The sequence below is a fragment of the Chroicocephalus ridibundus genome, chromosome 6 (assembly GCF_963924245.1).
Source record: "Chroicocephalus ridibundus chromosome 6, bChrRid1.1, whole genome shotgun sequence".
NCBI classification, from domain to species: Eukaryota; Metazoa; Chordata; class Aves; order Charadriiformes; family Laridae; genus Chroicocephalus; species Chroicocephalus ridibundus.
In genome coordinates this window covers 30,454,503-30,478,473 of record NC_086289.1, presented here as the reverse complement: position 1 = coordinate 30,478,473, position 23,971 = coordinate 30,454,503, and the positions used below count along the sequence as shown (strand labels likewise).

General features: G+C 41.3%; 1 protein-coding gene across 1 annotated transcript in view; it reads left to right on the top strand.

Moving 5' to 3' along the window:
- The window catches only part of OGDHL (oxoglutarate dehydrogenase L), a 58,753-nt gene extending 34,985 nt beyond the window's left edge, over positions 1-23,768 (top strand). Inside the window, exons 16-23 of the mRNA XM_063338401.1 lie at positions 375-502; positions 11,639-11,817; positions 15,062-15,133; positions 16,436-16,561; positions 17,174-17,246; positions 19,284-19,447; positions 20,080-20,234; positions 20,993-23,768. Coding sequence (XP_063194471.1) covers positions 375-502; positions 11,639-11,817; positions 15,062-15,133; positions 16,436-16,561; positions 17,174-17,246; positions 19,284-19,447; positions 20,080-20,234; positions 20,993-21,116 — 1,021 coding nt within the window. The 3' untranslated portion in view covers positions 21,117-23,768. The remainder of the gene's footprint in view (positions 1-374; positions 503-11,638; positions 11,818-15,061; positions 15,134-16,435; positions 16,562-17,173; positions 17,247-19,283; positions 19,448-20,079; positions 20,235-20,992) is intronic.
- Positions 23,769-23,971: the final 203 nt, after the last annotated feature.

Sequence of the window (23,971 nt, the reverse complement as noted above, 5' to 3'; positions counted from 1 at the left end):
GAGGCAGAGTGAAATGTTTTTAATAACAATTTTTTTCTTTTTTTTTTTTTCCCCTTTAATCAGTCTGGTTTACAGTAACAACCTTCCCACCCTTTCCCCCTGAGTTCTACTAATGGTGAGGTATTTTCAGTTTCCGTGCATGCGTGAGAACAAGGCTGGACAGTCAGTGAGAGCCCTTACAGCGCAGCAATTATACTTAGACGTGTGATGGCATTGTTAGGTTTCAGACGAACCAGGGTGTTGTGTAAAGCAAAGGTAACTGGTGTTTGCGTGCTTTCTAGAACATAGCTTTGGTGGTTTATCTTTGAAAATAGCTCTGTTCAAAGCCCGAAGTTGTTCTTGGCTAATAAATTTCTTTCAACGCCTGTTTGCAGCCATCGTCATCACGTGCTTCACGACCAAGAAGTTGACAAGAGAACGTGTGTTCCCATGAATCACCTCTGGGAGCAGCAGGCCCCCTACACTGTGTGCAACAGCTCCCTGTCCGAATACGGTGTCTTAGGTATGTCTCGGGGTAACTATCAGACAGATCTGCTTGTGTTTTAATAGGTCTCAAACAAGATGTAGGAACCGATGGCTGCTAATTAAGAGGAAATTTTTTTCTGATTTTTGCTTTAATATGGTTAAGCCTCTTGACTACAAAGTTTTACTTTGTTACTTGAGTTTGCCAAGCCTCAAAACAAACAAACAAAAATCTCCTTCTGCTAGTCACGTTTTAAAACAAACAAACTCTGCCTTTGTTGTATTTTGACATTACCACATTCATAGCAGTTTTGTATCAGGTGGGAGCCAGAAATTGCAGAACAGGGGCCTGAAATCCAGTCAAAACTTAAACTGATTTCCCCACCAACTCACCCCTTGAAAAAAGTAGTTCTACCACAAGATTCAATAAATTCACCCTGTTCATTTTAAGATTTGTCCCATGTTGTCTGTTCTTGAAGGGTTTTTAAAAACTCACTGTAGTATAAACTCTAAGCCAAACTCTTAGGATTTTTTCCTACAGCGTGCTATGATGGGTTTGGTTTTTAACCTATATTTCAGTTTTAACATTTTAGCATAAATGAAAAATTAGAGGGGAAAACTTCAACCAGGTGTTTGTTTTGTGGTTTTGTTTCTTTTTTGCTTTCTTTAATTTTTGAATGTGTTGTCTGTGGTATGAGTCGTATGAATTTGCAGGTTTCAGTGTGCTTGCGGTGCAAAACTTTCTGCACTCTTCAAATGGGACACCTATTTGTTTAGGCTGCTTAGAACATGCTTGTACTTCAAAACTATAAAATAGGAGACTTAAGCAGTTTTTGATGGAAAAGTCACAGAATACGCTAGCATCGGTCTCATTAGTATTCAACAGGAAATTACATAGTAATGACAGAAGGTGAACTTCAGAGAATAACGTAGCTATGTGAGAAGCAGAGCTCAGCAAGAAAGAGAATGTGGAAAAAAAAAAAAGCTGTAAAACAGTTATACATGAAACAGGTATCAAAGCTCTCCCTCCCAGGTTCTGGCATCTCTTAAACAAGCATCCCCACATTTTACAATTATGGGGTTCAGTTGAAAGCGCCCATCTGTTGTGGCTGATCTTGGCAATGCTGCAATGTGCACGTAATACTTTCTCAAAAGGGGAGGAACTGTCAATAAAATCAGGGACACTTTGTAATATGGATATAAAAATCCATCCTAGCCTTATTTGAACTGCTATTCTGAATGGTGCTATTTCAAGAAAACAAATTCTTGTTAGTGGTAGTATTAATCATAGTGAATTATATTTTTGGTACTGGACAGATATTTTCGCTTCAGCCGCAGAGAATGGATAACATCGCTCTGACACGATGTGGGTGGTAAGAGGAATGTGGAGCACAAAATAAATACATCTAATAATTTATCAAAAATGTTATTGATTCTATGGATAAGTAATGAAACACTGTTTCATATCCATTTCAGAGCTAGTGTGAAGGAAAAAGGTGAACCATTGTAGTAGATAAAGATGGTAATTGATAGCTGCTTTCTTCAAAGTTCCAGAAGTATTTGATCATGTAGTCTTTTTTACATATGTCATGGTTTAACCTCAGCTGGCAACTAACCCCCACGCAGCCACTCGCTCATTCCCTGCTGGTGGGATAGGGGAGAGAATCAGAAGGGTAAAAGTGAGAAAACTCATAGGTTGCAATAAAGACAGTTTGACAAATAAAGCAAAACAAGGCATTCGTTCACTGCTTCCTGTGGGCAGGCCGGTGTTCAGCCATCCCCAGGGAAGCAGGGCTCCATCACGCGTAGTGGTTACTTGAGAAGACAAAACGCCATAAATCCGGACATCCCCCCCTTCCTCCTTCCCCAGCTTTATACGCTGAGGGTGACGTCACATGGCATGGAATATCCCTGTGGTCAACTGGGGTCAGCTGTCCTGGCCATGTCCCCTCCCAGCTTCTTGTGCCCCCCAGCCCACTTGCTGGTGGGGTGAGGAGCAGAAAAGCCCCTGACGCTGCGTGAGCGCTGCTCAGCAATAACAAAAACATCCCTGTGTTATCAACACTGTTTCCAGCATAAATCCAAACCAGAGCCCCGTACCAGCTACTGTGAAGAAAATTAACTCTACCCCAGCCAAAACCAGCACAACATATGCTACATATTACCTATGGCTAATAACATTAAAATGGTATAAGACTATAGAGTTGGAGCATGTGCTGAAGAGATGAGATTTTTTGGGGTATTTTTGTTAGCTGTGTGGCAGAATTGGTGTCAACACAAGTTTGTATGTCTGTAAGCTAATATAGTAGCATGTAAATGCAAACTCTGATTAGGAGAGTGCAAAAGATGATGTGTATAAACATAAGAAAAAAATTGTCATAGATAAAAAGCAAGAACTTAATTTCAGAGAATGATTTTTTTGTTTGTTTCTCATGGTTTAGTCTGGGGTTTCTTTAACTTGAGCCTGTTTACAGTGTTGCTGCAAATTTTATGGGTGAGTCGTAGGTTTCTGGGTTTGGGTTTCTTTACATTCAAATAATGTATCCCAATGTGAAAGTGACAAATGTATGGACATGGTTGAAATCTGATTTTGTTCTGAAAATTGCACCTCAGTAGCTCTAGGAAGCCGAGTGTTGATGTGGTGTTAAGGGCAATTCTTATTGCCACAATTCTGTTCTTTAAAAAATTAACCAAACAGACTTGGTTAATAATAATAATTAGACTCTTTCTTTGCCTTTCTTGATCTCATCTTGCTCACTATTGCTCTTCCTCCTTCCCCAGCAGCAGAAATGTGCAAGTTGATTTAATAGCTTTCATTGAATACAAGCAATAGGGCAAAATAGGGGTTTGTTCATACACTGAACACACAAGTACCATTTCTGTGCAATTCTGCTTCAGTGGATGTGATGACAGGTTCTTCAAAACTAACTATTGATATTTTTAATTAAGAACTTTAAATCCCTCATGTCTGAGATGTTTTCTAACAGTAAAGGAGATTAAAAGTGATAAAAATAGTCGATGAATGACGATTATTTTTTTTAACTAAAAATGCCATGTTTCTGTGTTGAAGTGATTTTATAATTAAGTTTCCTCTCCCTTGCTAGCTTTTACTAATCAACCTTCTCCAATGCGTTTGCTCTTGTGGTTTGTATCTGTAGAGAGACAGCGTTGGGGTAAGCAGCAGTGTGTGAACATGTCTCTTCTAGGTAAGCATCTCAGTCAGAGAGGAACTAGTGGAATTGTTACCTGTTTGGCTGGTAACATCACCGGGTCTCCTTTTTAGTACAAGAAAGAATAAGTGAACCTCTGCAGTGTAAGGAGTTGATTTTTCAGGAGTAGTAAAACCCCCCAACACTTTATTTTCTCTAACTGCTATTTCATTAGAATCATAGAATGGTTTGGGTTGGAAGGGACCTTGAAGATCATCTCATTTCAACCCCCCTGCCCTGGGCAGGGACACCTCCCACTAGACCAGGTTGCTCAAAGCCCCATCCAGCCTGGCCTTGAACACTTCCAGGCATGGGGCATCCACAGCTTCTCTGGGCAACCTGTGCCAGTGTCTTACCACTCTCATAAACCTATTACAAGGAACAGTTTGAGATTAGTGCCCTGACATATTTGGTGGGGGGGTGGGAGGGTTGGAAGAGGATATATATATTAAAAAAAAAAAAAAAAAAAGTGTTAAGAATTTAATTTATGACTGTGTTTAACAGGCAGGACCTCAGAAGCATTTTGGGAATCCCCTTAGTTTCTGTGAATTAGAACTAAGTAAAAATGGATTGAAGAGCCCAGCATGATAAAACTACAGATTATTTCCTTGGCAGGTACATAAGCCAAGAGCTGGCATCTGTTCAGAGCTGTGAGCTTTGCACCAAGTTATTGTTCGGCTGGTTAGGAACACCTGGGGTGTAACTGTTCCATTAAAATGATACTCTGACAAGATTGATTTCACTTAGGAAATAAAGGCAGTCTGGTTAACTTGTAGTTCAAACATTGCTTATGTGTTGTATACGGTAAGCTGTGGAGTGTGTGTACTGAGGCATTAAATTGAGGTATTTAACGACCTCTGATAATTTTGTTTGACATCCTATGTCTACTATTTTTAGGTATATCCAGATTATTACTGTTAGTTGTGCATCTACTCATCTAGCTATAAACTTTCCCTTTTACTGAAACTGAATGTCTGGGAATATAAGGGAAGGCCGTGTGAAGTCATTAAAGCAAAGAAGTTTGAGTTTATTTGCTGATTGAGATAGAGGAGAAAAGCAAAAATAACTTATAGGCAGTCCATGCTACCTCTTCAGCATTTTTTAAATACTTGAAAGGATCTCCTGTCTTTCTTTACTGCCCTCCGAATGACTTGTGTAGTGTTGATTCTCCATCCAGGAGGTGTGGTTCTCTCTGTTGGGTTCTGTACTGGCTTTGAGAGGTCTTGGGCTGTAGCATCCGATAATTGCAACTCCCAGGGAACATCCAGGCAAGATAAACTTGGAACTAGTGCATAATTCAGCAAATTTCTGAATGATGAGACCTGGAGTACAGCTCTTTCAAGGAGGAAGTTCATGTTTAAAGCAAAAGATGAAGGGAAGAGAACAGGTATTGATTTAAACTTTTTTTTTGCAATATACTCCTAGGATGAAATATGTAGTATTACTACTCATTCAAAACAACATATTTTTAAGGTTAGGAGTAGCAAATACAAATACCTGTCAGAAATTGTGTTAGGAAATAGGATGTGCTGTAGTAACCATAGACCAAGTTCTCAATGGCATCTGCATGGAGCTCTGAGAAGGCATCAGTCTTCCTGTTTAATAGTCAGCCACCAGATGGGTATTAACCTCACTTTCTCCTGAGCTGCATTTGGCTTTGTGGAAGGATGCATGTCCCTCCGTTAGTCCCTGTGCTTAGATTTTTCTGTTGAAGAAAGCACAAATCTGTCTTTGTAACTTTCCTCATTCTGACATTAAATCCCTGCACCGATAAGCCCTCTATAACCATTAGTTAACATTCGTGCCTTAAGTCATTTTGAAATCATATTGAATTAAGCTATAGCTTTAGTTAGGTTAATGGAAAAACTACAGTTCTTATGACAATCATGAAAAGTGCTGTGGGGAAAAACACAGCATAATATGCTGTGTAAGCTGCCACTTTGCTTGACAACACCTCTTTCCCTGCCAGAGCGACGAAAGAACAGTAAGGGAGCACAGCGGGAACTGGACTAATAGAAACAAGCCTTTCTGCTATGCCTGTCATCTAGGGACCCTAATGAACTTCAGCAGTTAAAACATTAGTTTTGCAACCTTAGTCAAGTGCTGTGTATTTTTCTTTCCTCTCTCCCCTCAGTTTGGAAGGTTACCAAACTGCTGTGCTGGGTCCTGGTCCCCTGTGCCCTGGTGTTCAGGAGCTGGCTGGTGGCTCTCCGCCACCCTTTGGGTGTGCAGATTCTCTGCCTGTCATTCTTTGAAAGCCACGTCTTGCAGCCTGGTTGTCTTGGCACTGGATTTCCTCACAGCCGAAGCCTGTTCTCCGTGTTTCTAGCTGTGTGAGAGTTAATTCTCTAAACTCACAAAGTTTGCACAGCATTCTGAAGAAATAAATGTTCAGTTCTTGTCTCTGCAGACATAAACAATAAAACTTTGCAGTGTCTCTGCTGAGGTTTGGGGTTTTTTTTAACCCTTTACTCTCATCTGAGGTTGAGCCCTCATGTGGGGCCTGGGTAGGAACCTGCTCCCCTGCAGTTCGTGTCCCATCTCTAGAACTGCGGAGTCTTTCTAGCTCGGGTCACCTTCCCTGACCTTGACTCATCCGGTGCACCAAGAAATCCCTTTCAGGTTAAGCACCTCACCCTCTTCTGGATTGTTCACTGGGCATCTGTCTAGACATCTTTCCACCAGTAATTATTTTTTTTAATTTAGCAGTTCAGATCTTGCTCTTTAAACAATCTTCTCCACATGCAGGTAAGAGTCTTAATTCTTGATGGACTCCCGAGCAATTGCTATAATTGCTGGTGGAATAGCTGTAATGTTAGGAACTCTCATTGTCATTTGCCTGCTGGAAAATGAGTGCTGGTATACCAAAGATGGGTATATCACAGACACGTGTTCCATGAAATAGTAGTCTTGGCAGAATTAATTTCAAAATATTAATCAGAATGTATAGATTACATTTGGATATATTTTCCCAGATATATTTACAGCTGTCAGAAAGCTTGCAAAAGGTATCTGTGTTAGGATCACACGTTTCAATGCAGCTTCACCTGGGACATTGTCACCTTGTGGAGACCATTAGCAGAAAGTGGGCAACAAGATAGGAAATTAGAAATTTCTTTTTTCCAGGTGAATTTAGGGGTGATTTTGGTATATGAAACAGAACTATGTAGGTACTCTGACCAGGTTTTAAGTATGCATAGAGCTCCATACTCTTTGAAAAGCACTGTGTGATTATTGATAATTCTAATTGGTCAAGACTTCAGTTTGTTCTTCTCTAAAAGCTAGATTTCCCCGTCCTTACAGAGAGCAGCATATGCACAAATAAGTCTTGAACATATTGCGTATTTTCTCAACCATGTCACCCAATCAGTAGAAATGGTCTCTTAATGCTTGTGTAAAATTAGAATGGGATTCAAGCCTATCTGGGGAAATCTATTTTTCAGATACCTTTGGGAACACGCATTGAAGGAATTGTGTAAATTTTTCCACTGTTTGCATTGTGTTAAAAACAGTAGAATCACACAAATAAGGAGGACAGAGATTTAAAATACGTTCTGAAAGACAGGCCGTTCAGGCAGTCAGACCAAAGGAATGGTCGGGAAAAGCCATCCTCTTCGGTAACACCCTGTCATGGTGACTCACGGCTGAAAGGCCGTCTGGGTGACTTACCAGTCTCTTTTTGGCCTCTAACTTGCTGGTCGCCTTTTGGCCTGAACACAAGTGTCGCTGGAGTCATAGACGGACTGTTCAGAGTCCAGCGGTCTCTGCAGTCCAGAAGCCTAGTGAGGCAAAGATTTCTTGCCGTGGAGATGGTAAACAAAAAGCTGGGTTGGAATTACCAAGGAGCAGACTATGAAGACAAACTATAAAAACAACACGTAAAACTGTTCTCTGTGAATAAACAATTTCACTAGAAGCTCTTGTTGCTTTTTCTCTCATGCAGTTAGTTTGTCCTGCAGTTGTCCCTCTACCAACCTTCTGGGAAAGTTTGTGTAGTGACATTGCCTGTTCCTGGAGCAGAAGAAAGAAATCTTGTAGTTCCAGTTTAGCTGCAGTCATCGAGTTAAGCTAAAGCAATTTCAGTTTTGTGCATAGACAGCCTATGTCACAGCTTCATGTCAAGCGTTGGAAGGATGTTTCTTGTAGTTCGTGTTACAGAGGAACTTATTTGGTCCATGATTAATCTCACTGGTTTTGCTGAGGGTTTTCCTTGTGAAACTGGACAAGTTAGTTTAAACTTCATGTAACTGCATGTTCATTAGTTTTCCATTTTATAAGGTGGAAATGCTTGTTCTTTGCTTCCCCCCCCATCCCAGTTTTACAGTAAAACTTTCAGGGAAGGAATTGCTTGTGTATGTTTGCAGCATGCAGCACACAAAGACCTCAATCTTAGGTTAAAGCTCTGAGTACCTCTCTGATAGTGAACATAAAGTAAAAGTTGGACAAAATGGAAAAAGAATAAAGAAGATTTAAATAGGTTTGACTTAATCCTGAAATCTTTCCCCATAGCTAAGTCAATTACCTTGCACTGATAACATTAAAGTAACTCATATGCTGCATTTGCTACATGTTGTTCTCTTTTATCTCATATTATATTAAATTTTTTAATGCCTGGAATGTCAGGCCATCTTAAAGGTATTTCAGGTGTTTTTCTATTATTGCTTATACAGTTTTTTTGGTTTATAGTTCTCTTTGAAGTAATTCCTGTTATTCACTGAATTCCACAAAGAGACGCTCTTCTAGAGGGACTGCAGCCTCCAGTCGCCAGGGTACAAATCACAAATGAAGTGTGAGGGATACCACTAGCACTTGCTGGTGACTCTCTAGCAGTAGCCTTCTGTGTGTGAAGAATGTCAAGATGCTGAGCTCATCTCTTCCAGGAAGCCTGAGTTTTTTGAAATTCATGAAACATTTCCAATTAGAAGATTTGTAGAGCGGGTTTGATCAGCATCAGAAACTATAGTTGCAATGACTTTAGGTTTTCTAATGACTTCACAACAGTTTACTGTAGTTTACTAAATATTGGTGGTCACAAAGCAGTATTGGATTTTATTGATATATTTAGGAGGCATGTTAGGTTCCTGACTTATGATTGTATTTGGGTGTATAGCTACCTTTGAGTCTAGGAAATATTATCCACAACATGAGGTTTTGCAGATTGATACGTTTGTCCTGTATCCTGAGAATGTCTGGAAGTTAAAAAAAGAAGGAGAAACCCAAATTAACGCATAATATCTAGATAGGTGTACCATTCTCTCAGATATAAAGGGATTTCTCTCTGCATCCCAAATGCCAGTCAGGTGCATTTCTGTCTTAAATATCACTACTGCTGTGAGCATTTGGGGGTTGGGGGAGACTGGGGCCCAGTGAGACAAGTTAAGCAGTACAGATATTTGTTACTAGAAACTGTGTTTATTTTTGCCTAAGCTGGTTTTGCTCTCAAGCCATTATTGTAGAACAGCATTTGAGTGGCTACTGTGTCACTGTAAGGAAACCAGGAGAAAATGGAAATTACAGTGACTTGTACGTAGCAAAAATAAAAAGCTAAGTTCACTGTAGATCAATGGTAGCAGGATGGGACACTCTCTGCAACTTAGGTTACATATGCAGGTCTTAAAATAAAGAAGCTGTAGGGAGACAGGGAATCTGTGTCAGTCTGTTAGCTCCCTCTGAGGTTTTTTAGTCTTGCAATTACTCAGGAAAGAGTTACAACTCATTATCGTAGCTTTTTAAATAAAATTTCACACCAGCAAAGCTAGTTGCTCTGCTGGGGTAACTTTGAATGAGAGTCTTCATGTGTTACAGTTCTGTATTTGAAAACAGGACATTACATTCTGTGAAGAACTTAACTTCAACTTAAAACATATTTATCCATCAAATATTTATTCTCTATGTGTATTGAGTCAGTTTTCCCTCAGTCAGAACACCTACATTCAGAGCAGTGATACGTAGCACTGTTTTTTACTGAAAGCTTTAACTTTTGGGGGTTTAATCATTCCAAACTATAGATGTAGAATATGAGAACAGGTATTAGCTCAGCACTCTGGGCACAGCTATTTTGAAGTGTCAAAGGGAAATATAAGCAGAGATCAAATATATGTTTTTATATTATTAGATACATGTAGGTGTTCACTATAGAATGTGGTATAGAGAAATACCTTACATTTAAATGCGGTCATTAAACTGAGACAGGTACGTTGCACATAGTTAGGTTTTCATGTTCTGATGTGACACAAAATTCTGCATTTTTTTTTTAAAGCTGCACAGCAGAGGCCATGTAGCACATGCAAACACCCTTGTAGTTTTCTATCTTTTGCTTTTGCAGAGCTACTAGGAATCAATTACCTACATTACAGTAGCAGTTTGATTTGGTTTTCTTTTCTGTCTTTGCCAATCATCTCCCCAGGTCCTGTTATAGCCCCCTAAGAGCTGGGGCTTTATCACACTGCAGCAGGTCCCTCAGTGAGAGCAATAATTCATTTCTGCCTTTTAAGAGATACCCATGGAGCCTGTCGAGAGCTTTCGGTTATGTTTGGGCCTTGACAAGTTTTAAGAGCAGCCAACGAGCTCCCTGGCTTACTGTGTGCAGAACATCTGAGCTGCTGACAACGGGGCTGCAGCTTTACATTTGTCCTGCTGCGCTAATCTGACATGGCAGAGGAGACGGGAATGTGCGGCCGTTCTGCTCTGTGTATGGAGTTGATGAGCTCACAGTTCAAAGAGCACACATTTAGGGAAATTTCTGCACTTACCTGCTGCTGTGAACCACCTGAAAATGGGTTGAGATCTTTGACACAGTGGAGAGGGAGAAGGTTACATCTTTCTGTTTTCACTAGCTGAAGTAGTGATGTCACAGAATCATTTAGGTTGGAAAAGACCTTTAAGATCATCAAGTCCAACCATAAGCCTAACACTGCCAAGTTCACCACTAAACCATGACCCTCAGCACCACATCTACACGTCTTTTAAATACCTCCAGGGACGGTGACTCAACCACTTTCCTGGGCAGCCAGTTCCAATGTTGACAGTGCTTTTAGTGAAAAAGTTTTTCCTAATATCCAATCTAAATCTTCTCTGGCACAACTTGAGGCCGTTTCCTCTCGTTGCCTGTTACTTGGGAGAAGAGACCGACCACTCCTGGCTACAGCCTCCTTTCAGGTAGTTGTAGAGGGCGATAAGGTCTCCCCTCAGCCTCCTTTTCTCCAGACTAAACACCCCCAGCTCCTTCAGCTGCTCCTCCATAGGACTTGTGCTCCAGACCCCTCACCAGCTTCCTTGCCCTTCTCTGTACACGCTCCAGCACGTCAGTGTCTTTCTTGTAGTGAGTGTCCTCCCCATGAAGAGCACTTCTGGTCTCCTCTCTGCCACTGAGGCAGAGACCTAAAGGTCCTCAACCCTGCCAAAAAAAGGATCATTTACCCAAGTACCAGACGCGTTATGTTGAAGTTCTTTTGAAGATTATCTGAAGACTATGATCCTGCCCATAGCCTGAAGATTGATGTCACCGATAATTTTGTTCAGTGCCTGTATATGGGGGGGATGAGACACTGTTGTACAGGGCTGCTGGGCTGTGCAAATAATAAAATTAGCAAGTAGCTTCTTGAACTCGTCCTGGGCTGTAAGTGTTTTTTTTACAGGAAAAGATGCTACTTACCTCAGTGAGGTCTCAGGAAAGCATCACACGAAAGTCTTAGCTAAGGGAGGGATTTTCGTTCATTTTAAAACTGCTATGATATTTAAATGTTTGAGGAAAAGTTTGAAGGATTGGCGTCGGTATTGGAAAACATTTGCTAATCTTTCTGATGGAAACGGTACTACTGAAAACTGCATGGTTTACAACAGGGCTACAAAAATCCAGTTCATGCTCTCATCTTGGTTTTGTTTTAACTTTTTTTTAAATGAGAAATTAGTAGAATTCTCAGCCAGTCTGTTTCTTTTCTAATTCTCCCTACTTTCTTGGTTCTCAGGTTTTGAACTTGGCTTCGCTATGGCGAGTCCCAATGCCCTGGTGTGCTGGGAGGCCCAGTTTGGTGACTTCCACAACACGGCACAGTGTATAATAGACCAGTTCATCAGCTCCGGCCAGGCCAAGTGGGTCCGTCACAACGGGATTGTCCTGCTCTTGCCACACGGCATGGAAGGAATGGTGAGGGCCATGGGCTGGCGTGTGCGGGAGGGAAATGCTGGCTACCGTGTCTCCTTCTGCAGCTGTAAAAGCCAAAGGTGTCTTTAGGATACGATGGTGATATGAAGCTGGGGGAAGGAAGGCGCTGTTTGGCATGTTGGGCTGCTTCAGTGCTACGGAAAAGAATGTGGATAGATTCATTGGTGAGAACCAAAGAAAACTGAGAAATATTTCTGAGCTCTGAGCTTTGCGTCCTTCTTCGTGGTGTGTTTTCCCCCCCTGCCTTTTTTTTTTTTTTACCTTTTTTCTCTCTGTTTTTCTGTATCTTTCCCTACAACACTGCCTTCTTCCCCTAGAAAGACAGATTCTTAGCATACAGTAAGAAAGAAATCATGAGTATCTAGCAGTACTTGCTTGGTTTTATTTTGCATGAAGTGTTTCTGCGTAAATGCTGCGCTAAATTCACCTGCATTGAAATGATATTGAATGAACTTTAAAACTTCTTCAAAAATCATTGATATTGGGTAACTTTGATATAGTAAGAAATTTTCCTCTTTCTGAAAAGGAAAATGTTTCCACTAGCTGTTGACTCTCTTTTCTTTGGTGGCTAGTAGGAAGAACTAGAGAGTATCTTAGAGGGAAAGGGCATGGGCAAGCTCTCTATAGAATGTTATATGAAGTTTGTGTCAGCAGTAGAATTGCTCTTCAGATCTTTTAAATTATTTGTAAAGGTTATGTGAACATCATGTCAGGGTAGGTTAATTTTCTCCTTTTCAAATGCATTATCCTTCATGAATTAATGCATGTATGTTTCTAGTTTTCTATTAAGAAAAGCATAGTATGTGCCACAGTGGCAATCGCCATCTGTATAAATACTCTACACCCTTTCACTACAAACTGCGTCATTTCCTTTCTCACAAACAGTTTATTTCCATTCAATTATAATCCTGTCCTGATATACTGAGGTGGATTCATGTCTTATGAGCGGCTTTCCATACTCATTTGTGTGTAAAGAATAAAGGGTCTGGTGCTGTGCACAAGAGTTTTGATAAATCAGTTTTTTTAAAATGAATCCTGAGGGACAGCCTGAACGTGCCCCCAGCAGGAGGTGTGGTCCTCTGCAGGGAAGCACTCAGCTGAAGGGAGATGGTTCTCTGCTACTTACAATACAATTAATCTTTCTTTTCTCCTAGCCACTTGCCAGCTAAGATTTGCCCTGATCTTCTGAAACACGCTTATTTTGCTACTAGCGTCAGGTGTTTTTGGAATATTTAAGAATCCCACCAGGCTGCTGAAATCCGTTATCTTCCCAGAGGAGCCTTCCATTACAGGAGTGTTATTCTCTCTATAACTACAGTGTTGGGGACAGAATGATTTGGGGAAGGATCCGTAATGGGATATGGATCCCATTCACCTCTAGGTCATGCATTCACAGGCAAGTTGGCTGTGATTGAAAGACTCTGCTGCCTAATGCCTCCTCGGGGACTCATCTGAAAGTAGCTAATGGATTCAGTACAGGTCTCACTGGATGGGTGGTCACCATAGAAATAAAGGCTGCCCCACACTCCCAGGCAGCAGTTGCCTGCAATCTGAGTGGTGCTGTCAGCAGAGAAATCAAAGATGGATGTGAACGTTGAAGCCCTGGATGGAGGTTGTTGCTGGGGCACTGTATGCGTGTTTGTTGGGGAAGCCTCACGTGTCTCTCCTGGAATTGTTTGCTGGTAACATCTCTGTTTCCAGCATACCGAATTCAGTGTGCTTGTGAAGCACTCTGTTTGTACATGTATAGGTTGTACTTAGTGTAGGGTTTGATTTACGGCAAACAGATGTATACAGCAGAGGTATTGCAATATTGGACTCTTACTGTGCACCATAGCTTTGCGTGGCATTGCCTCTTGTTCTCAAGCCCTTGCCCATTTATGACCAGATTATTTGGCACCTCAAAAGTGGAGACAGACTTAAAAAGAGTAATTATGCAAGGCACAATTCCTGGCTGTTTGTGTTACTCCTTTGTTGCCAGTGGAGTGGGTTTTTTCCTTTGAATTCCCTTAGTCCATGAAGTAGAGTGAATCCTGTGCTTGGAAGCAGGGAGGATGACGTGTTGAATCAAGGTGGGCTACTAGCTGTCAAAATAATGAGTGATTTTTGGAGATCATACATTAAGGTTTCAACAGAGGAAGTTACGATGAGAGACTGCCATATACAGAAAGGAGGTCTTTATGAACGTTAGCTTAGGAGTCATGGAGAGATTTGAAAGGTTTAATGGTTTATGTCTTCAGGTTAAAATACTTTGCAACTGTCTCCAAAATGAAAGTCCTTCCTAACAGCAACTGTCACTTGAATGTGCAAAGGCTGCCAGCATTGGCAATAAATAAAAAAGCACACTGCATTCTCATATTTCTCACAGCTTTCTCTCATCCCTTATAAACAAGGACAAGAGGGAAGATACTAGATTCTGTTACACTCTTTATCCCTGATATTGTCTGTGACCAGTGTGCGTGTTTTGCTAGTGTAAAATGGATCTAACAATGTGCACCAGAAGAAATTACCTTGGCTACTGCTAGCAGGACAGTGGATGTGAGTGTTCAGTACTTTGACAGAAGGTAAAATACCTCCTGAGGAGGCAGAAATTAATCATAGCTTAGTTTGGCAGATGATGCGTATATGTATTTTGATCCATTTTAGCTGAAGCATTCACCTAGGCTGTTTTGTCCTGTACTGAACAGTGGACAATGGTAGTAGAGAGATCCTGAGTCTGCTTTTGAGTTGCTAATACAGCGCACATAGTCAGCAGTTACCTTTGTGTTTGGTCCTGTTCCTCATGCAAGGCTGGTTTGGCGCAAAGAAGAGTGAGTCACTGCAGTGCACTGAGGGACGTAGTGTTTCTCCTCCTGACATTCCTCCAGCCTCTTTTTGCCCAGCATTAGCAAGGTCATTCTTGTGCCCACGTGGACCTACTGCCCCTTCCCTGGTCTTCATTGTGCAGCTCTACTGAGGCTGGAAATTACTTGCAGCTGGTAAAAGCATTGTAAATCCACGTAAAATCTAATCTTCTCCTATGAAAACAGTTTACAGAAGACAAAGAATTCCAGTCCTGTGGTGTGTCCTCTCCTCTCTGACGGCTGCTGCCATTGATGCTTTGGCTGGGGGGGCAGGTGTGCAGAGCTGCAGGGTGGCAGGAGGTGCTTATGCAGTGGGTGACCTCGACTGATGTCTAACTGCTGATTTGGCTTCTTAATGTTGTTTTAAATGATACCTTTACCAGGGTCCAGAGCATTCATCAGCCAGGCCTGAGAGGTTTCTGCAGATGAGCAATGATGATTCTGATGCTTATCCAGTAAGTAGATTTGTCAAAGTCCGTGTCCTCTTTTTTGCTCTTCACATCTCAGAGCTATTTTTTTTTTTGTAAGAACCATCCTTTTAGCCAGGTTTAGTGGGTTAAGATTTATCTTCAAGAATTGGTGTAACGTTAACTTGATCCCAGAAAAAGTAATGGAAGTACACAGTATGTGCTGCTTCATTTCAATGCTGAGGTCATATACAATTAATCTCTGGCAGCATTATCTTTTTATGGCTGTTCCTCAGGGACAGTGATTCTGCTTGTTTATATTGCTGTGCGTACAGCAAAGAGGTGTCTCTAGCTAATTTCTAAAGGAGGCCAAGTGAGACTGCTCCTGGGTTTTTGCAATGGAGCTAAATTGTACTGCTGGGAACATGAAAATGAGCAACTTCTACATTTGATTCAGCTAAGACCTTCATATGTTGGTCATTCATTTCTACAGGTAAAGTACGTAGCTCTACAGGATACTGGGCATCCACTTCCCCACTGTGGATTTCCTAAGAAACACTGCTATATGTTAATTGAAAAGCCCACCAATTTAAAAAAAAAAAAAAGGGGCAAAATAAAATGGATGTTTGAGTTTTAGCCGAGTTTGTTACCCTTGGGGCAATGATAGTTCCAAAGCCATGTCTCTCCTCATATAAAAGTGATTTTCGTCAGTGCACTGTCAGAATAAAGACCTGTTTGATTGATTAGTTTAAGCATTGCCAATTCTGCATAATAAGCAAGTTACACATTTTATCATAGAAAGTAGGTACTGATCTGTAATGAGATTATTGTACCTATACCGATATATATGCTTACCTAATATATATACACACAGATATGGATTAAAAAAACCCTATATTAATAAAATACATAAATATAACACATATTAAATTTATGTATTAAGATAGTATAAGAGGACAGCACACCTACTGAAAAGTGGGAGAGAGTGAGTTACTATACACTCAAAAAATGAATTATAGTTTTAGGATTCTTTCAAAAGGGTTCTATTTTGTGTCTTCCACCTACTGAAGTCCTAGTCCTCCTCACCGTTCGTTCCTGGACTTCCCAGCTTGCTGAAATTAATGGAAGCTTTTTGCCTTCATTTGCATACATTTTTAGGAAGAAGTAGAAACAGAAGAGAATGATTTGCAGGGAGGCTTCCCTAGCTAATAATATAATCTCAGCAGAGATCTGCTAATTAAGTTTTTTGAGGAAGGGAGTTGCTGAGAGTCAGAAATAGAAGGATGGCTTTCAAGCCTTTTTTTTCTGATCTTTTAGACTTTTTTCTAATGCCTTTAATGTCTCTCTCAGGAGTTCAGTGAGCAGTTTGAAGTTTCCCAGCTGTATGAATGCAACTGGATTGTGGTGAATTGTTCAACTCCAGCCAATTACTTTCACGTCCTCAGAAGACAGATCTTGCTGCCATTCAGAAAACCGGTAAAGTTACTGTAATGGACTTAATTATTCTAGGTATATTAACTCTCACATAAAGAGGTGTCTTTGTTTTCATGTGACATACTGTTGAAAAGAACAAGAATCGTTGGTGAAGATCCCTAATTGAACACAGGTTCAATTTGATGGAATGAAACTCAGCTCTGACTTACTACAGTTCTAAAACTTGATTTTTTCAGCTTTACTTCCTTCTGGCTGTGCAGGCCTTCAGATGAGCTTGTTGAGATACTGTGTAGCTAACAGGTTGCGTAACTATAATCTGCATCTCTGATTGCTGCTAGAACTTCAAAAACCTAAGATACAGCTGGTGGATATTTTACTGGTTCATAGCCTGTGATTTGATTTTTTTCTCAGAGAAGCACAAGCAATGGTTTTTGAGAACCTTTAAAAGGAGTGGACTACCCAAATCTTCTGAATAATTTTGAAACTTCCTAGGCTTTCAAAACAGGAAAAAATAATTTACTGTGTTTTCTATTCACACTAATTTGATCTATAGCCTATCGGTTTGTGTTTTTTGTATGAACTGTCTTACAAATGTTGCGTGTAATAATGTAGATAAAGCAGCTCCTGAGTGTTGGAAAAATTTCTGTCTTACAGCTGATCGTTTTGACACCTAAGTCACTGCTGAGGCATCCAGAAGCTAAATCCAGTTTTGATGAAATGGTGTCTGGTAGGTCACCTTAAAGTATTATGGACAAATAATTAGCTATACCAAGTCGCGTGTCAGACAGTGAAGAAGAGAATCTGCTCTGGAGAGTTTGCCTTTTCCTTTGGCGTAATTTCTGTGGAGCTGTTGTAGTGAGATCTAGCATGGACTTCGCTGAAAAATCTGCTTTCAAGGATGGATTCTTATTTTTAACAGGCTTATCTTGTTACCAGCCATTAGTCTTAAAGGCAGTGGAAAGTGCATTCCCCTCCTCTCCGCAGGGTTGTTCCCCTGCATAGGCTGTTAGGTCCCTCCGCTCTTTTTTTTTCTTCATATAAAAATTGAATTGTTCATTGTACTGCCCCCGCCCCCAGATGTGAGGGATGGGTTGTGATCACAGTGTGCCCATCTGGAAGAATAAGGGGCCCGTTTCTTCTTACAGTACTCAGTTCTGGGGCTGCCTTGTCACACCAGTGATCTAAAGCAAGACCAGTGAGCTCAGAGCTGTAGGTGACCACCCTAGCTGCTGCCGGCGTGCCATCAGCACCAAGAGATATGTAGTGACTGCAGAGGTAATCCCAAAAACTGGAGTGCTCCGTCTTGCCCCGCACTGGTTAGAATGTGTTAGAGCGGCATGAGGCAATGCAGTGAAAGGTAGCGAGTGGGTGATGAAAGGTGCGGTGGTCTGGCTCCAGTCCTAGCAGGCATCTTGACTGCTGTTGGAAAAGAGCAACTGCTCAGGGTTTTTTTTAAAGCAGGTCACAGTGTATAAACATACTTAAATATTGCATTATCTCCTTTTTGTAGGTGAGCGAAGTTTGCTTCTCAAGCAAAGACATTTGCTGGTTTTGATTACTGTTCAAAAGCTTTGTAGAATGAGTCAGGTTAGAAATTCTGTAGGGACTGTGATTTGTCATTTTGTTGTGGGAGTTCCCTCTACTTCAGGCTAACCCTCAATAGTGGCCAAACTCCTAATTAAGATTGAATTCTGACATATTTTCATGTTCCTGCTGAAGAAGAAGCAAGCAGTAAAGTACTGCTGACTCTCAGCTAACTCTTTTTGCTCTGATTTTTAATGGAAAGCTGAGAAGGAGAGGAATAGTGATTTCAGCTGACCCAATGAAGCGCGGATTCAGTCTTTTTTAATTATGAATTCTGCTGTTCAGTGGGACAGGATAATTCTGACATAAATCAGTTCCTCTTTCATATGTTTGTGCTGCCGCTTTTCTCCACCCTGCAAGATAAATGGTTCAAACAGGAGCTTATTCTCCTGGTAAGTGGGTGTGCGGATTCAAACTGGGAGGTCGTGCCACTGTCTGCTGCCTTGCAGTTGGTTAATGTGGGAATAGTTCTAATCAATCACATCAGAGAGCAAAGAAAAGGATCTTTTAGACCATCAAGTCCCTCTTCCAGTTTCATGTATCCCAAGCAAATTGTTCTCCTGGGAGATGATATCACAGGGGAAAAGAGATCTAGCAGTGAGGATATGCATCTGAAATTGTATCTTTTCACTTGTAAATATGGCTCAGTGCTATGCTAATTCTTCCTTTAGCTAATGCCGTAATATGTGTGTTTGTGTAAATATTTCTGCAGTTGCCAGACATAGTGGCATTATGAATATGTACTATGCTTTTATATAAAAATGTTCTAAAATGTTCTAAACTTATATTAATGTTACGTGGTTGAGATTATCGTGGAAAGAAGAAACAATATTTCAGGTAATTCTCTGAAAAAACACCTGTAAGCAAAGGTGAGCTATCCAATCAATTTAAAATTAAAGGTATAATGCACAACACAAAGCTAAAAAAGAATCCACTGTTAATATGTTTCTGTCTATTAAGTGTGAAAGAGTGGATTATTGACAATCTTTTAGCTTCTTGAAACTAAACTGCTGAAAGTCACTTTAGTAGAATTACTGGTCTGAAAAGTAGGACTAGAGAAGCAGCAGAAGCCCGTGACCGTTGCAACCTGCTGCTTGCTCGGTAAAGGAATGATTTTCGGGCTGCTTTATTACAGTGTCAGTTCCACTGAGAGCACTTCTCTGATTTGTGCTGTAACCAGGTACCACTTTCCAACGTGTGATTCCTGAGACTGGGCTGGCAGCTCAGGCACCACATGAGGTCAAGCGAGTGATTTTCTGCACAGGAAAAGTGTACTATGATCTTGTTAAAGAGAGAAAGAATCAAGACCTGGAGAAACAAGTAGCTATAACCAGACTTGAACAGGTGAGCTCCATGATCCTCAGAAGACATGGTCCTTGGGGAGACCTTCAGCAAGGGTTTCCTATGCTTCTACATGGTATCTCTTGCCAGAAAGGATGGTGATCATATTTTTATAGCACATTGCATCTTACAAGACGTTATCTAATCCTTCATGGCCTCGTGGAGAAGGAACACATCAATAGTGTACTGGACAATGAGATCCAGAAAACCTGATGACTTTTCCAGAACAAGGTAACAAAGTGAAGGTTACAGTATGATGGCACCTTAAATTTGTACGTCCGATCTGCTGAGTTTAAATGTTGTGAATAGTACCCTTTGCAGCTATATTGTCATTCACTAATTAAAGACTTGCATTGTCACAGCTACTTCAGTAGAAAAACTGTAGGAAAGCAGATCTGGCCTATGACCTGCTTCTGTTCATACTCGTGCAACTATAAAATATGTGTGTATTCACTTCTGACAGCATGAAATAAATCAAAGAAATTTAACTCACTTTAAAGAACATACAGCAATTATATTAGGTAGTAAATGGTTAATTACAATGCTTGGTTGTAATACCCAATAGGTAAAAGGCTTTCCTACCATGGGCTAGCACCATGTAAGAGAAGGCTTCACCAGTTACCCTCCCCTTCCAGATCTCACCATTCCCCTTTGACCTGCTGAAAGAAGAACTTGAGAAGTATCCAGGTGCTGATCTAGTTTGGTGTCAGGAGGAACACAAAAACAGCGGATATTACGATTATGTCAAACCTCGTTTCCGCACTATTGTGAACCACACTCGACCGATATGGTATGAGACTTTAAACAATTGCTCTGTCTCCTGGGCTGATTTGTTTGCTTTTAATTTTGCTTGGTGGCTGGTTTGTGTTTTTTTTTTTTTTCCCTTTTAAATTTGTTTTTGATTTGAGGACAGGGAAGTCATGTTCTTCACAAATCAAAACCTCTGAGTTTGGGTTCTTGAGTGAAGGAGGGAAAAGTCTAGATGACCATTTCTCAAATACATCATGCATCTCTTGCTCTCCTGGTAGTTCTAGAAGAAAACCAATAACAACTAGCTCTTTGTTTATTTCTATTTAGCACAGCACTTAGCTCTTCTGGATTTTTCTCACTTGTTGTCTTAAGATTCTGTAATTTTTAAGAATTTCACTCCAAATATTAGGTTTCTGGAGGAAACGGTTGTAAGAGCTCAGTCCAGGAAGCTTTGCCTTTATTTTAGATGATTGACTGTTGGATCTGCCCATGCAGCTGTCAGAGGAATGAGAGTCTTCATCGCCAAAAGCAAGTTATATAATTATGAGACAGTGTAGCTGCCTGCCCTGGGAGGGATGAGGGAGAAAACACAAAAGGGGAAAAAAGGGGGAGGCTGACCGGAAGGTATAACTGATGGTGCAACTTAGATTGATTTTTATTTAAGAAAGATTGATGATTAAACGTCCAAATCTGCCAAGCTGACTTGAATGCATTTAGCAGCATGTTCTCATGCTTCTTAGTGTCAAAATAGTCTCTCTTCTCACCTCGTTTATCTGCCCAATTCTTTTTGTCACAAAGGTATGTTGGCCGAGAGCCTGCTGCTGCAGCTGCCACTGGCAACAAGAACACGCATCTGGTATCGCTCAGGAGGTTCTTGGATACAGCTTTCAACCTGGAGGCCTTTGAGGGAAAGACATTCTAACTGCAGAGCACCAACCCATCTCTGACGAGTAGTCTCTCAAATCACTGCATCTGAAAGAGGAAATAAAAGTGGGAAAAATACTGGAAATTATGTATTTTTTGCTTCACTAGATAAAACAATCCAGCAGCTGACTTAATTAATCTGCATCTTGCTCTGCAGTTTGTAAAGAAGAAAAAAATAATTCCAACTTTCTTCCACCGTGTTTTGTCACTTGTCTATTTAGATTGGGACCTCTTCGGCACAAGAAGAGTCTTCTACCCAAGGATGCGGTGTCTAACTCTGTAAGCCTCCAGTCTCAGTCTGTGGGCACTGTCTAATTACTGTAAGTAAGTAGAGCAGGCATGGGCAGCATGATAGTTACGCACATCCCTGAAGAAGAAGAGAGCACCTTTGGGAGCCACGAAGGAAACAAGATGCATTGTTACAAGGAAAATGGTTGACAGTTACTTCTAGATACGTTGGAGAGGAGTAATGAAACTGAAAAGCAAATAGTTGATAGAGGACTTTCGTTAAGAAACGTCCTGGCTGTGGCTGTTGGAAGGAGATGGTGAGGGAGTCTGGTGATGTGAGGAGGAGGCTGGAAACAGGGAGGCAGATTACAAAGTTGCTAAACTATGGGTGGTAGCAAAAGTGGTGTGGACTTCTCAGGTATAAGGTGGAGGAGGGTGATGAAGGCAGAAATAAAAGGGACCAAGAAAAGGTTTGTTGGGGGTTGTTGAGGAGGGAAGAAGTCTACACAAGACCACAGCTGACAGAGCAGTGGGCGATCAGCAGGAGAATTCGGCATCAAATGACTTCAGAAGAGGTGACAGCACCAATTGTTCCCACTCCCTGGGGTGCCTGCTTTGATGCTCTGTGGTATTAGGGAACTGTGGGGTCCTGTGAACGTCTTCATTTTGGATGAACACTCTTCCCCTCACCAAACTACTAGGATCTGCTTTTCTTTGACCTGGTGGCACCCCTAAAAAAGATTGTGTTTGGATGAGAAATCTGTGTTTGTGCAGCAAGTAGTGGGTTCTCTGCTTTGTCCAGTGCTAATCCCTCCCTTATATCTCCTTGCTGATATTAATTCAACTCTGAAGTGGCAATTCCTGATTTAGTCACCCTTTTTTTGTGTTAAGAGGAAGGTAGGCAAGCAACAGTTGCTGACTGACCAAAGGCACATACTGTGGTTTTGTACAAGAAGTAATTGATTTTTTTTTTCCCTTGTGTTTACTTGTCAATTAGGATATCAATTGCCGTGTACGTTTGGTATGGACATAAAATCGAACAGCCTCCAAGAGCTGGCTCTGTGTGAGGCAGCTGGTGTACAGCAGGTGCCGGAGGGGAGGGAACGGCCGGGGATGTTTCTTTTCTCAGGAGATAGAGCTTGGCTTCCTGGGGGGCACCACGCAGCAGGGTGGCCTCGGAGTGACGCTGCTTGTGCTTCCTCCGCAGGGCTAGAGGGCAGGTGGGCACAGCTCTCCTCTCCCCTCTTAGTGTAAGAACTTGCGTTGTCAGAAGTCGTTCCCTCTGCCCCGGGAGAGCTTGAGTGTGGGTGGACCTTGTGGCTGCAGGTTTCTGCCACACTAGACTATGTAGTGGCTGGAGACTTCTTCCCTTCTTTCTGCTGGCTGGCGGAGGAAACCGCTCAATTAACGGAGTAAGCCGTGCAGTAGGAGGCAGAGGCATGGCTGTGCCTGCGTGGCAGCAGGAGGTGGTACCTGCAGTGCCTGGAGGGGTGCACTAGATCCTCCCACCAGCCACCTTGATACATCATAACAAGTGACTGGAAAACACACAGATGAGGCTTCACCCCCATCTCCAGTTCCCTGTTCTGCGCGTGCTCCTGGGACATAGTTGTGCTCTTGGCAGCAAGTTTTACCCTGCTGCTGCTGTATCGGCTGAGACATAATAAGGCTTGACAGTTTATGCCTGGTTCAGAGAGTCAGGTGATGCTGGAAAGGTTCTTGTCTTGTCCGAACAAAAAGCTGTATTAAAAACTTATAGCTACGATCAGGTACTACTTGTCCAAGCAGGTTACCAAAAAGGGAGGTGTGCCTTATGCTGTCCCTTTATTTGGCCTGGAGACTACACGATGGTGAAAAAAATAATTCTTCTGTCAGAGCATAAAATTGATGTGATACTTACCATGGGATCCAGAACCAAGCTTGGTCTAATGATTGTGAAACTCAGTAGCATCCTTTTAAATCAGGCTGGTTGCCTTGGGTTTTTTCTCTCATTGAAACAGTGAAGCCGATTCAGTCTTTTGAAACTAATGAACTTGGAAAGTACTGCAGTCGACAGCAGCAAAGATTGTCTCCTGTCCATTTCTATAGCTCAAAACATTAAGCTGATAGGCAGCAACCATCACCCAAAGTATTTTAATGCTTTTATGAATGCTTGTTTCTGTGGCAAGAATTGAGTGCAGCTAAATATTGCTGGCAGTGTTTATTGTATGCTCAGTTTGCATAAGGCAGGTCAGTGCTGCATGAAATATGATAAATGCATTTATGCCACAGTATATGCAGAGGCAGAAAACAAAATTAACATAGAAATGTAAGTGGTAAACGACAGGTTTCCATTTTCATTGTGTATCATAGATTGTGGCACAATAATTGCATAAAAATTCCATCAAAGAATGTAAAAAAACCCAATAAAATAAAAATATGTAAGAACAAAATTCTCTGTTATGGCTGTTCTTTTTGACAGTTTCTCCTTTGAGTGCTGGTATCAGCATCCCATTGGTAAGAGTGCTAGGGCAGCTCATTTTTCTGCTTTCTGTTTGTTTCCTCAGTTGGGGCTTATTTAAATATAGTAGCAGTGAGAGACACAGCCTTTGGACTAGAAAAAGAGAATTATTCAAAACCATTGGG